Here is a 13231-nt window from a genome sequence, read left to right as displayed (position 1 = left end):
TGGCCGGCTGTGCAGCACTGCTGAGGCAGGACCTGGTGCCACATAACTGGGACAGGGATGGTTGTGCTTGCAATGAAGACAGGACCTGTATCTCAAATCAAGCTCCCGCATGTCACTTCTCACTTATTCTCTCCATTGCCAACTGCATGGACCAGCCAGGTTATTGCTTTGCACCTCAATTTAGCCATCCCTGGAGCAAGAGGATATTTACCTTGTAAGAAATGCTGTGGTTATTTACCTGTGGTAACATATATAATTAGGTCTATACAGGTCCAGTGCTATTAACATTGCTATATATGAATGCTCTTCTTTCTTAGAGATTTTTATTTTTAAAAAATATTTTTAAACACTCACACACTTGGTAAGAGGGCTCCCATTTCTAGCAGGAGAGCCTATTTTGCATATGCGTAACTTTGAAGGGGATGAATAACTTCATGGCCAATAACATTTATAGCTTTGCCTTGCGCAGGGAGATAAGGGCAGAGGAACGCAGGGCTGCGGGGCAGGAGCTGTTTGCCGAGAGGGGCCGGGAAGGAATCCAGTCCCCACCCTGCCGGAGCCTTACCTGCGCCCAGGTGCACGCCGGCCGCGGCGCCTATCCCCGCCGGCCGAGCACCCGCCGCTGCGAAGGGCTGGATACCAAACCTCCTAGCTCACTGCGGCATAGCTGGAAGGGGAGGAGGAAAGGCGGGGGACAGAGGAGGAACAGCAGGGAAGGCAAATTTTAGAAATACTTCTTGAACAGTCACAGTTGTAAATGAACTCACCCCTCACCATGTTTGTGTCACTTGTGTTTGCTGCCTGGGGCTGTGTGAGAGCACAAGTTTTCCTGGCACAACCGTGCTTGGAAAATCAGCTTCCAATCCATATATGATAGTATTCATGGAAACCACAATTCTAATTTACATGCACAGATTTTCCTGCCAGAAACTGTGCTGCCATCCAACCCGGGGATAAAAATGCCGCCCTGTGACTTCCCTGCCCAATCACGACCAACCAATGCATTTTAAAACTCAAATATTTTCCAGGGAATGTTTGCAAGCCACAGTTTAAAAAAAGAAAATCTTCCCCAAATTCATGTGGTGGCTCAGCATCATGGCTGCATTCAGGGAGGTTTCCTTATAGTTATTTCCCAAGGCAGACATCTACCCTCACGAAAACAAACAAAGCCTTGAGAACTAAATCTTTCAGATAGACAATTTCTTAAATTTTTTTCACTCAAAATTTCTCCCTTGTTTTCTCAAGTGCTTCACACCATGGTATGGAGATGTACTCACAGGTCACCAATGCACAGGGAGGAACCTGGCCCTTTTAAGCCCCTTCTGCCCTGGTCAAAACCGGGAAGAGTTTCTTCTTCCTCTCCCCATGCTGAGCTCGGCACAGGGACCTGCTTCCTCCACTCCAGCCACTGCCGTGCTCAGTGCAATGGAGCAAAGGTTGGGGAGGTGGAGAGAGAGCCCTTAACAAAGATAAAATCTATTTCTAATGTCTATAAAAACCAAACCCAAATTCCCAGTTACTTCAACGTGAGCTGTGGAGATGGGGGAATGGAGAATGGAGTTATTTATTAATAGAAGGGCATTTCAATAGAGATCAGAGGAGGTGATACAGACCAAATGGAGGCATTTACAGAAATAATGCTCAGGAGGTTTTACCCAGCTTGGCCAGGTGTTTCAACACTGTGTCCTCGGGAAAGTTGTCTCCCATTCCCTGAAAAGGGTGCTTTTGGGGAGCTGCATACTCACAGAGCCCATCACTCAGCCCATTTCCCCAAGACCCAGCTCTCATTTCCATATGGAAGTGGAGCCAGAAGAACAAACAGAGTGGGGATATTTGTCTGGGAGTCCTGCTCTCATTGGGTTTTTTGGGAAGAGGTGTGATGCCGATACACCACCCAGCTCAGACTCTCCTACCCTGTGACCAGCCCATGGCAGAGGGGAGTCGCAGCCCCCTCCGGCACCCTCCCCACCTTCCCCCCTGGCTGTGGTTTTAAACCTCCAAGACCAGGAGCCTTAAAAATTGCATGACACCCCACTCCGATTCCTACCACCACCTCCTGCAAAATTCGCCTCCCTAAATTCCTTGCTGACTCCTTTTTGACAAACACCTCTGCCCTCTCTTGGCAAGCAAACAGTGCCGAAATTCCCACCTGCCTCTCCCTTGCAGCCCCTTCTGGAGGGGACTCATTAACCATGCAAATCAAAAACGCTCTCTCTGAGAGCCCGACGGCCCATTCCCCCCCTGCACCGGCAAGGAATGACAATTCACGGGGGTCTTTGGGGAGCCGGGGCGAGGGAGGGAGGAGCATGGTGCGGCGTGGCTGCGTGTGGCAATCAAGCTTTCCCACTGCCACCCGTCCCTGGGGAGCGTCCCCGCTCCGGTTGTGGAGAAGCAGCAGCGTCTCTCCCTCCACCTTGTTAATCCCTTTTCGCTGTGCTCCCGCGCTCGGCTCCCCACCCCGAAACCCCCCCGGGAGCCCTGGGAAAGCATCGCCCGGTCCTCGCTGCCCCTTCTCCCCTCTGCCTCCCTGCAAAGCGGTGCGGGGAGGGGAGGGACGAGAAGGGGAAATGGGCCTTTCCTTAATTGATTTTTGTGAAAAAGGCAGGCAGCCGCTGCACTGTCAAATTAATTAGTTCCAGAGCTATTTGCAGTTATGAGCCACGTAAGATTAGTGGTCATTGCGTTTTGGTGCTAGGGAGTGGTGTGGGGAAGAAGGTTTTATAAGCTTTTTTTGCTTTTGGAGCCTTCCTTAAAAATACAGAAGAAAATAAAGGAGAAAAGCCCCGCTGGCTGTCAGCACTGCCCCCAGGGCTGGCTCCTGTGTCTGCCGCAGCACAGGGTATGGGGGCAAAATGGCTGGTTTGGCCCATCCGGCATTATCTGTCCCACGCTGAACAAAGCAGGTGCTTTGCTGCAGCTCTGTCCAGGCTCTCTCCTCCTCACAAGGGCTGGTGGGGTCCTCAGGGTCACCCTGCTGCCGTCCCCACCGATGTGTGTCTTTAACACCAGCTCCCGCATCCCCACCGAGGTGTGAAGCTGGGCGGCCAGACATGCCGGGTATCACCTCCGGAGATGCTTGGCCCCTTTTGTCCCCTCTTGCCCTCCCTCCTCGGAGAGGCAAAGCGGGCTGAAGGCTGGAGGAGAGGCTTTGAAAGCCCCGGGTGCGGCTCACGGGGCTCAGATCCCCGATTAGATGGGAACGCCTGCTGCAACCTGATAACAGAGCAGCATCTGACGGGGAGGCTCCGGCAGCACTCCCCGAGTCGAGCAGTGCCTATTGTTTCAGGAGATATTGCCCCGCACACATGCTTACATCTGGATATCGATAAGTGTGCCTGTTTAGGCATAAACACAGTACAACATGCAGCCACATACCTCTGCATTCCTCCTCCCCTCCCTCCTTTCTCTTTTTTTTTTTTCCCTCCCCCTTATTCCTTTATCTCCTTTTCATCTGCTCTTGCCTGTTAAGCGTTATCTCTGCTCCTCGTTCAGAGCCGGGTCCCGGGAAAGGGCAGTTATGGTGGGTCACACAAACGGGGCACTGAGGAATGGCAAACATTTCAGGTGAATTTGCAAAGTTTTTGAGGGTTTGGGTGGAGGGAAGTCAGGGGAGAGAGTCTCATCAGACCAAAAGACTGTCAAAGAGACTTCAGCCAGGATAGGAAAACGCAGCATGGTTTGGCCAATATATGGAGCACGTTCTTGACTCTGCTCAGGCAAGACCACCGCCTCTGGGCACGCACCCCAAACCTCGGCTGCCCAGCCGCGGGCAGGCAGACTGCTGTAAACCTGCACACCCAAACTTACAGTCCCACACGCTCTCGTGGCACCAATGCCATGTTTACTGCAAGTCAGATCAAAAAACAAAACAGCAGGAGCGTGGTTTTTACGGTGATTAAAAACGATTTAAAAAATATAACCACCTCCTCCTTCCCTGTTGTTCATTCGGTAAAAGCAAGTCTGAAAAGTGAGCAAACACCAGCCGTACCCCACGCAGCCCTCAGCACCTCCACTGCCCCAAGGGACTGGTGCCATGCAGCTGCCGCTGAGCCGAAAGGCTGCCGAAACTGCCTTCTCCAGCCCTGGACCTGGGGAGAGGGGATATCTTGAGCAATGCTGCCAGGGAGGCCTGACCTGCTTTCTCCAGAGAAACGTGGCAGGAGCTCAGGGACTTGGCTTTGCCAAAAAAGGCATTTTTGCAAGTGCTGCCGTCAGCCCCGGTACTGGACCCCAAAAGCAAACCCTGGCACCCAAAGGAGCGCTTGGCACTGACACGTGCATGTGATCACAGTCGGGGCTGGTGCACCAGGGCTCTGCTTTCTGAAAAGCAGGCTGGGGCTTACCCTGAGCCAGCTGAAGCACAGCCTTCCCTGAGCACTGACCCTCGGGCGCTTGCGCAAGGACTGGGAGCCACCAGGTCTGCGGCAACTACACACCCAGCCCATCCCTTCCCCACTTACTGCGTGCTGGGGGCTTGGTCCACTTGACTGGGGAGAAAGGCATCCCATGGGATCTTCTGGTGGCTCCCAGGGTTTGTCCCCGGCTCTGCCTGCTCAGACAGTGTCATAAGATCTGCTCCCAGCAGGATGGCACTGGATGCTGCACCTCCATCTTGCCTTCAATTAGGGCTCCCAGCCCAAAAGCTACATCCTTGGCATGGGCTGGGCCAATCCTTGAAGCAGGCTGTTTTCCAGCTCTCCATCTTTCTAGGAATAGGGAGAAAGTACATCATGTCAAAGATCATGTCAAAGGTGCTCACACCTAAGTAATTTATTTAAGGAACTTCATCCCAGATAAACCCAGTGACAGCCATGGACCAGCTGCGGAAGCCTTATCGCAACTCACCCCGGAAAGAGCCTGGCACGTTAACCACTCCTCTGAAAAGCTCTCCTCAGGCCTCTGCTCACAGGGGTCACCCAGATCCGGAGTGGGGGGCACAGGTGGGATAAGCGGAAAACTAGGAAGGACCTGTGCATTGGTCAAAGCCTTCATCATTCCCACTCTGGCAGTCTCCACCACAGCTCAAAGACAACACTGCTTCAACTGACTCCATGTGTGTGACCAGTTCACCCAGGCAGCTCATGTTGCCCACTCACAAGAACACGGATAAGACCACAGAGCTCCTCTACAAGCCCCAAGGAAAGATACTTGGATCCCAAGTAAACGCAAATGGCTCTCCAGATAGCGGGGGATTGTCCTTCCTCCCAGATGATGCAACGTCATCCTCAAGACTTCCACTTGCTCCCTCGCTGCAGTCAGATAGGGGCAAATAGTAGTCCAGCACCACCACTGGTGGCGTTTCTGGGCTGAAACAGTGGAAGGGAGTCCATGTCTGTACACAAGACTTTCTGTGCAAAACCACAGTGAGCACAGAAAGGATGGCATCCCTCGTCAGTGTGTATGTGTGTTTCCAAGCATCCATGCACACACACATGCACCATCTCAGGAGCCAGTGCAGGGCAGAGGGGCTCTTTGGAGAGCATGGGTTTGAGCAACAGGAGCAAGGGCAACTCATGAGCACAAAGCAGCATGACTGCATCACACACAAGCTCTCTGGAATGGGGCTGTATACTGAATTTATGAGCTCTTAAGTCATCACATTTATAATTTCTATTCTCCAGTCTTTTAATCCCAGCAATAAACTTGGACTAAACTTCTGCTGAGGCAGTGTGGAAATTTCACTGTTCCCGGCAGCCCCATGTATGAGGTGCCCATAGGCAGGACCAGAACATGCTTCCTGACAGCTTTAGTGTGGGGTCTCTTCTCCAGTTCTTTGCTCCCAGTAAAGCCACCAGTAACCAATCAATCCCCCCACCTGCTACCTTGATTGCCCAGGCCCCCTTCTTGGACATGGGTATAACACTGGCAAATATTGGGGGACAAACACTTACAGTGGTCCCCCTACAATCCTTCCTATCTTCTAGAGAAAGGGCCTGCTTCTTTTAATCAGGGGGTTTCAGGTCTATGCATACATCATCAGGACCCTCGCCTAAGTTTCGTACCACTTGGGACACCCCTATGCCCTGCAAACCAGCCCCACTGGTACATTTTTACCCACCTAGAGTTGCTTTACTTCAGAGGTTCACATCAGAAGAACCATCTCCAGAAGGTTTCCTGCTGAAGTGGTGGTTCTCAACAGGAACTGGTCTCCGAAATGGGCACTTTGTTTGCAAACAGAGACATAAAATTGGTACTGATGGAATTGGTACTGATAAACCTACTAAAGGAGGCAGGCCCTCCCTGCTTGGACGAACCCCACGCTTTCAGAAGAGGGTGGCATCATTTCTGCAGAATGCTTGAGTGGCCTCAAATAACATACTGAACTGTCAGGCACAAACCCAAGTGATGGCGCGAGCCAGCACTGAAATAATGAGAAGCTGATCTACAGCTTTTCCCCTCTGGTTTATTAAATGAATGCTCCACATACCGCTTCCCACTGACTGGAGACAGAGAGAAAATCCCAGGACAGTAACTCATCATCCTTTCTTCCCCTGAGAAGATTCAAGGCTGTGGCTATGTATGGATGTTGTGAAGTGATAAAGTTGCTGCGGCTTCACGAGTTACCACGCATCAGCTGAGCCGTGCCGTCTGACCGCGCGCGCTCCTGGCTCCCTGCAACTGGGTGGTAAAACATGTTCGCTCACGATGGGGCTGGAGCAGGTACACCGTCGGCGGGCTCCAGATAAGCACGCTCTGCTGATAAGCAGTGCCTCATTAAGCCCCAGGACTCAACGGCTTGCAATGCAATCCTTGGCCTAAAAGTCCCTCCTCTTTTCAAGTTGCAGCCCTCGGTCATGGAACTGGCAAGGGGAAACAGCTCTGGGAGAGCGGTCAATATTGAATTAATTCCTGCACATAGCACGGAGAGGAAGGAGGGTCAGGGACCATGCCAAGGAGGAGAAATAGTAGAAGGACCGGCCAACTGTATTGCTGAGTACAACCTTTGTGTAGCCACACCTGGACAAGGATAGTGCAGATGACACATAGAGATGACTCAGGCAACAAAAGTTGACTCCACTAAGCAGGACCAGGCCTCCTCTTTGGCTTCATACCTCAAAAAAGGGACATTTTGTGAGGTTTCTGCCTCTTGCAACCACTCAAAAGCTGGATGTCTTCTTGCCTGAATCTTGGTTTAACCTCAAGCCCCAACCTGAGGCTCAGAAAATCTGGTTACAGACCCAGTTCTCTGGATTCTCCTTGAGCTCTGTCTCCAGCCTCTGGGGGTCCCTCCCAGCCAGCACTCCTCAGAGCCACCCCCATCTCCCATCCCACAGCCAACCTCTGTCCTCAGCCAGACACACAGGACCAATGCATGGAACACACCGGCACTCCCTGCTGCCCATGGAGCTGGAAATCCATGTCATTTAAATCTTTTCTGCTCAACATTCACAGCTGCAAAAACAGCACGCAAACTCCTGACCTCCTAGAACTAAACATCAGGCACCTACCCCCTCTCTCCTCTGGTCCACCCAGATGCTCTCAGGGTGGCAGCTATGCCCATTTAGGACTGGTTCTCCTTATCAAGACATTGCCCTTACATTTTGAGATGCAAGGGGATGTTCTCTGGGGCAAATTTATTTTTCAGTCATCTTCTGAAGTCAGGCAGGTCCCTCTGTTGCCTCCCAGCAGGAGGTCGGGACAGTGTGCCCATCCCCGGCTGTACTCACTGGGAACATGGCTCGGGGGGTGAAAGCAGCCTTCTCTCCAATGGGGCCACCCCGGAGTGAGGCGGCTGATGACAGTTTGACTGGTGGAGCGAAGAGCAACTCCTGTTTGTTTGGATAGTCAAAGGTCTTGGGACGAATGTCTCCTACTCATGTTGGTTTAGATAAAAGGACCCCAGCCTTGTCATAGGATCAACAGGGTTGGTGAGAAACCACTCATGTAGACCCCCTTTGCCCCTGGGCCCTTTTAAAACAGAAGAAAACATAAAAGTAATAATAGTAATAATAATGGTAGTTGTAGTAGTAGTAACAATAGCAGAAGAAAGTTTTCACAGCTCAGAGATGCTCACTCCTTTCTGGCCCAGGGCGCATTGGGGTGCCAAGAGCAAGGTCAGGCAGGGATTGGGGCTGCAAGTTTGGGGTCACCTGCAGTCTGGGTGACCGAAAGCTTGGGAAATTTTGATGCTTGGTGCCTTGTGTTCTGTTTTCCTATCCCGACCTGACTGACAAGCCCTGCCCTTGCAGACCCGATGCCTGGCTGGGAGGGAAGAGCTGGCTGGATGTGGCTGTTCCTAGATCAGGGGGGGACAGGGACCACCACATCCGCATCCATCTGGCATACTGAAGCAGCGAATGAAGGAAAAGGAAGGAGGGGGTGGGTAGAAGAGAAAATCCCAAAGATCCTTGGATAATAAGCACCATTAAGGTTAGTCTGTCTCATGATTGTTTCTTATTAAAAAGAGACTGTACTTTATCTGTGCAGGATATGCTGTTTGGATGAGGGAATTAGCAGAGTGACTGCCTCCATATCATCTAATTAGCAAAAATGTTGATAAGCAGATACAATCACATATGATTAGGATCCTTTTAAAAAGCCACTCCATTAATTAAATAGACAGAAAGGCCGCCTCCAGCCCTCGCGTGCCACTGATTAGAATACAAATATTTACACTAATCTCACCTCCATCAGCCATGGGACACTTTTGAGTATTTTTAGTGACATCAGATTACTATTGATTTTCATCCCCAATGTCAGACCATTTTGTTAGTATCTGAAAGTGCTGCCTTCAGTTTCGGATGCTTTAAATCATGTTAAGGGTTTATCTTAATGACGCTGCTGATAACCACTGTTCAGGTCACTCGTACTTTCTCTTCAAAGAACACAGTCTGGGCTGGTTTTTATTGTTTGTACTTGAGATTTAAGATACGAAAAACATTTCTCATTTCAAAGCCTTGGTTTCTAGGGATGGGGTTGCCAGGCTAGTTTGGGTCTAGTTACTTGATGTGTGCGTGTCTCTCTCATTTCCCTTTCTCCCTGCCTCTCCTCGACCCTTTCTTTTTCCCTTGCAAACCCTTTTGGCTCACAGCAGTGGCCTCTCCTTGAATGGCTGCTAATCTCTGACGCCTGCTGCAGGCAGCAGACAGACAGGCAGTGAACATCCTCCATTCGGGGATGACAGGAGAAAAACACTCCCTACTTTTCAGATGGGTAGGACGCACTAAATCCAAGACAGATAATCCACTGCGCCAGCCAGTCTGAGATGGGCACTCATCATCAAAAGCAAGTGTGGGAGGAGATGCTTTGCAAAGAAACAGCACAAGGCAAAGTCACCTCCTTCCTTCCGTGCACAGCCCCACTCCCTGCAGTAGATAACTGGCCTGGGACCCTCCAAGAGACTTCCCTGATGTCTCATTTTCCCTTCTGGATTACAGAAAGCAGAAACGGCAATTTCTCTTGAAATTTCTGCCAAGCATCTGCAAATGGACCATGCTGGTAGTGGCTAGGAGCTGTTGGCATCTTTTGGCAGCTTGTGGGTGACCCTCAAGTCCAATACAAAATCATAAAAAAACACTAGCCCAAATAAACAAGTCCCCTTGGTAAAGATTTCAACCAAAGGACCACAGTGTGAGCAAGCCATGAAGTCTTAGCTCTCCCCTCAGCATGGAAGTGTAAAGAGCCCTCTGAGTGCAGATTAACTTTTGCCATTGCTACAGTTGAAAGAACATCTAGCAGAAAAATAATTCACATTGCACAAACGCCCTGTAGTTAAAAAGACCTCCTCTGTGCAAAAGGAGGCCAAAGCCAAGATCTTCCCAACGAGGTGAGCCTGTGGCACCATAAGGTCCTTTGTTGCTTTGCGTTTTCTTTAGCTCCAGCCTTCAAACCAGCACTGCGCTGCCGTATGGCAACTTTTACCGCCAGAATATGACAAGTACCTCCATACCGACCCATCACTGACCAGTGAGAAACTGACAAAACAAAGTCTTTTTCCCAACAGGCATCAGCTCCATCGCTTTCTTCCTTCCACTGACACATTGCTTTCTACAGGCTGGCACGGCTGCCCCTTGGCTTTATGGCCCCACATGTATGATGTATGTTAGGACAGCAGCCAGCTCATACGCTACGCCTACGCTCTTTGGCCTGGCCAGCTCTTGACTCCTTTCCAAAGTGTGGGATAATGGAAAGGAGGGCAGTGATCTGCCATTAGTAGGTGTCTACGACAACGCGTTACAGACCAGATGAGTTCTCGTTGTTGGCACTTCCTTGGAGACATCCTTCATGAAACAATTTTCCCTGTGAGGATATTGCATTTCCCGTAGGAATGGCAAATCCAGGGAACAGAAACAGATGCAGGATAACCCCAGACTAGATCATCTAAATTCAGCTCCTTAGGCTGAACTCATCTGTGTTGGGACCATGGGACAACCCTGTTGTACATGTATGCACCTTGGGACAGATATCCAAAAGAGCACATAAAAAAGAGGCTGACGTTGTTAATGAGCTTCATCCTGGGCATTTATTTTGGTATCAACATGAGAGCTAAGCTCTTCTAGAAGTGTTAGGTTTAGCTATAAATTCAGAAGAGATCATAATGGTCACCTATTGATGTTTTAGGAAAAGGGTCCACTCTGGGTTAAAAAATGGCCATGTGAGGAGGTTCCAATGATTCATTACCTTCATAATGAAGGATGTGCAATGTATTTTGAGTTTAAATTTGGCTAATACCAACTTCCAACTTCTTTGTCCGGGAACTTGGAGATCCCTGTGCCATTGACTTTCTGTTCCCTGTCCAGGTTCTTACAGATTATGATGAAGCTGGCATTGAATCTCCTCTTAATACCAAGACTTTTTCCCTGAGTATCTCACTCCAGAGCATATTTTCCAAACCCTTAATCACATTTTATGGCTCTTCCCTGGGCCTTCTCCAATTTATTGACACTCTTCCCAAACTGCGTCTACGCAAATGCAAACAGCTTTCCTAGAGCTGCTGCTATAGGGCTGTATGCCCCATAGGGGTAATATGACCTCATTATACCACACTTCCCTGGACTGCACATGAAACCACACCAAATATCCGAGAATCCCACCTTTTGGCAGGTACAGGCAAAAAATAATCTGACAAAGTCATACATGACAGCTGAGAGGGCAACTGCAACGTCAATGTATGATCTACGTTTAAAAACATAGGCCAGTGACAACCAACTCCACCCTAGAATGAAGTCAGGTCAACTGACCAATGATTGGCTGAGCCCCCTCTGAGGTCACAATCTCACGATTTGTGAACAACAGAAAGGACATGGTCAAGCAGCACTGCGTGGCCTCATGATGCTGAAGGACAGAGCAGATCAAGGGATGAACTGAGCATCTACCCACCTCCTGAGGAGCGGAGCAGCAGAATTAGGTGTCCAGGAGTCTTTGCATGCTGGTCATCCCTGGGTTTCACATCCTTGGTGGGAGAAAGGCTATCAGGCATCTTCCAAGCAGCCCCACCTTTCCTTTGAGATGGTGGATTATTACAAAGTCCTTGGACTGCAAAGAAGTGCCTCACAGGATGATGTTAAGAAATCCTACCACAAACTGGCACTAAAATGGCATCCTGATAAGAATCCCAGCAACAAGGAGGAAGCCGAAAAGAAATTCAAAGCAGTCGCTGAGGCATATGAGGTTTTGTCTGACCCCCAGAAACGATTACTCTATGACATGTCTGTTAAGGAGACCAGATTTGACAGAGGAAGAAGAGCCACAGGGGGTCATAACAACTCCTTTGATTCCCCTTATGCTTTCCATGACCCTAGGGAGATCTTTGAGGAAGTCTCTGAAAGGTCTGATCCCTTTACATATGATTTCTGGGACCCCTTCAACTATGATGAAAACTGGTACGGAACAAGTGAAAGAAAAAGAAGCTCCGACCTGTTTTCTGACTTTATGGAGTCATTTGTGACTTTATTCAGTCCCAGAAAGCAGTCCACCTCCTCGTTTCCTGAGGGGACAGCTGGGCCACGCAGTGTCAGGTCAGAGTTAACTACTACCGAAGTGGTCAATGGCAAGAAGATCACCACCAGGAAAATCATCGAGAATGGGCAGGAGAGAACAGAAGTGAGAGAAAACGGCAAGCTGAAGTCTGTGTCAGTAAACGGGAGAGACCTCCTGAACTTGTAATGTCCCCCAGCACCAAGCATTAACTGCAAGCTCTGGGATGTGCTCTCATTGCTCAATGGATAGGATCTGCTACAGGCAGTATTAATAAATGCTGAGTTCATCACACAATCGATGCAGACTTCTCAATGGTTGGAAACAAATACTTTACAGGTAAAGATACGGACTTATGCTAAATTAAGGAGTGGGACTCTACTAATTCTGTGTAAGGTGACAGATAGCAGTTGTTTAGTAGATATGCATAGTAGATACATGTGAAAGCAACCTCTCTGGTTTGCCAAAGACACCAAGTTAATATTGCAATAGGAGACAGGCTGGTTGATGGACAGATAAGAGAGCTCTATGACATGCTATATGTCCTATTCCCACTCCTTGAAATGCCAGTTGAGAAGTCCACTAGCTGGAGGAATAAAGACTTTTGTGACCCTCATAAACAACCCTGAGGCTAAGTGAAGAATATCCTACCTTAGGTGGATGAGAAGATACACATTAATTGAAAAAAGTTTTTGTACATAGGCAAGAAGGGGGACGTTCAGTGGGTCATGTAGAGCCTAGAGGAGAGGGACTGTCATAAGAAAAAACGAAAGAAGAAAACATCATTCCTTAGACTGTTGAAGAAAATGGTGTCTTTCTTGAGAATGCCCTGCAAATTATGACCAGAGAACCTGATGGAAGCACCGTGTAGCTTGGGGGCTGCAAGCGAGATGGGAGAAGGTGAATTTGGCTATTGGACTGAGACAACCTATGGCCCCTTTCTGCTCAGAGTCATTCAAACAAAAAGAGCTAAATTCAAACCATGAGCAAACAGAGTCCAGGGGGCTGAGTTTAGTTCTCTCTTTGTGCAAAGCTGGATGCGGGGACTTAGATGGTACTTTACCACCCTTATTGTCTTGCTCACAGCTGCAAGAGCCAGTTCACAATGCATTTCTTGCACAGCCTGCCAGCATGCTGCTTTCGTCCTCCACTAAGCTAAGGAACGCGCTCCCCAGGTTTCTGCCCTCCCCTGTGCTGTCATGAACTGCTGAGCCTTGTTTCTTGCTTGGCCAGATCACCTTAGGCGTTTAAAATCCTACACGCCTCTTATTTTCGGTCCCACGCTACATCCCCTTGAGTTTCCCAGCTTGCCCTG

At 49.5% G+C, this 13231-nt stretch overlaps 1 protein-coding gene across 1 annotated transcript; it reads left to right on the top strand.

Moving 5' to 3' along the window:
• The first annotated feature begins 11448 nt into the window (after window positions 1-11448).
• Window positions 11449-12105, top strand: DNAJB8 (DnaJ heat shock protein family (Hsp40) member B8). Its single transcript, XM_074152536.1, has one exon. The coding sequence runs from the start codon at window positions 11449-11451 to the stop codon at window positions 12103-12105; it is 657 nt and encodes a 218-aa protein (XP_074008637.1).
• The last annotated feature ends 1126 nt before the right edge of the window (window positions 12106-13231 follow it).

This window comes from Numenius arquata, chromosome 8 (assembly GCF_964106895.1).
Source record: "Numenius arquata chromosome 8, bNumArq3.hap1.1, whole genome shotgun sequence".
Taxonomy (NCBI): Eukaryota; Metazoa; Chordata; class Aves; order Charadriiformes; family Scolopacidae; genus Numenius; species Numenius arquata.
The sequence above is the reverse complement of the archived record's forward strand: the minus strand, read 5'-3'. Positions and strand labels throughout refer to the sequence as shown.

Bases quoted from the DNA above. Each gene is read 5' to 3' on its own strand.
- DNAJB8 (XM_074152536.1), top strand. From the start codon at position 11,449: ATGGTGGATTATTACAAAGTCCTTGGACTGCAAAGAAGTGCCTCACAG.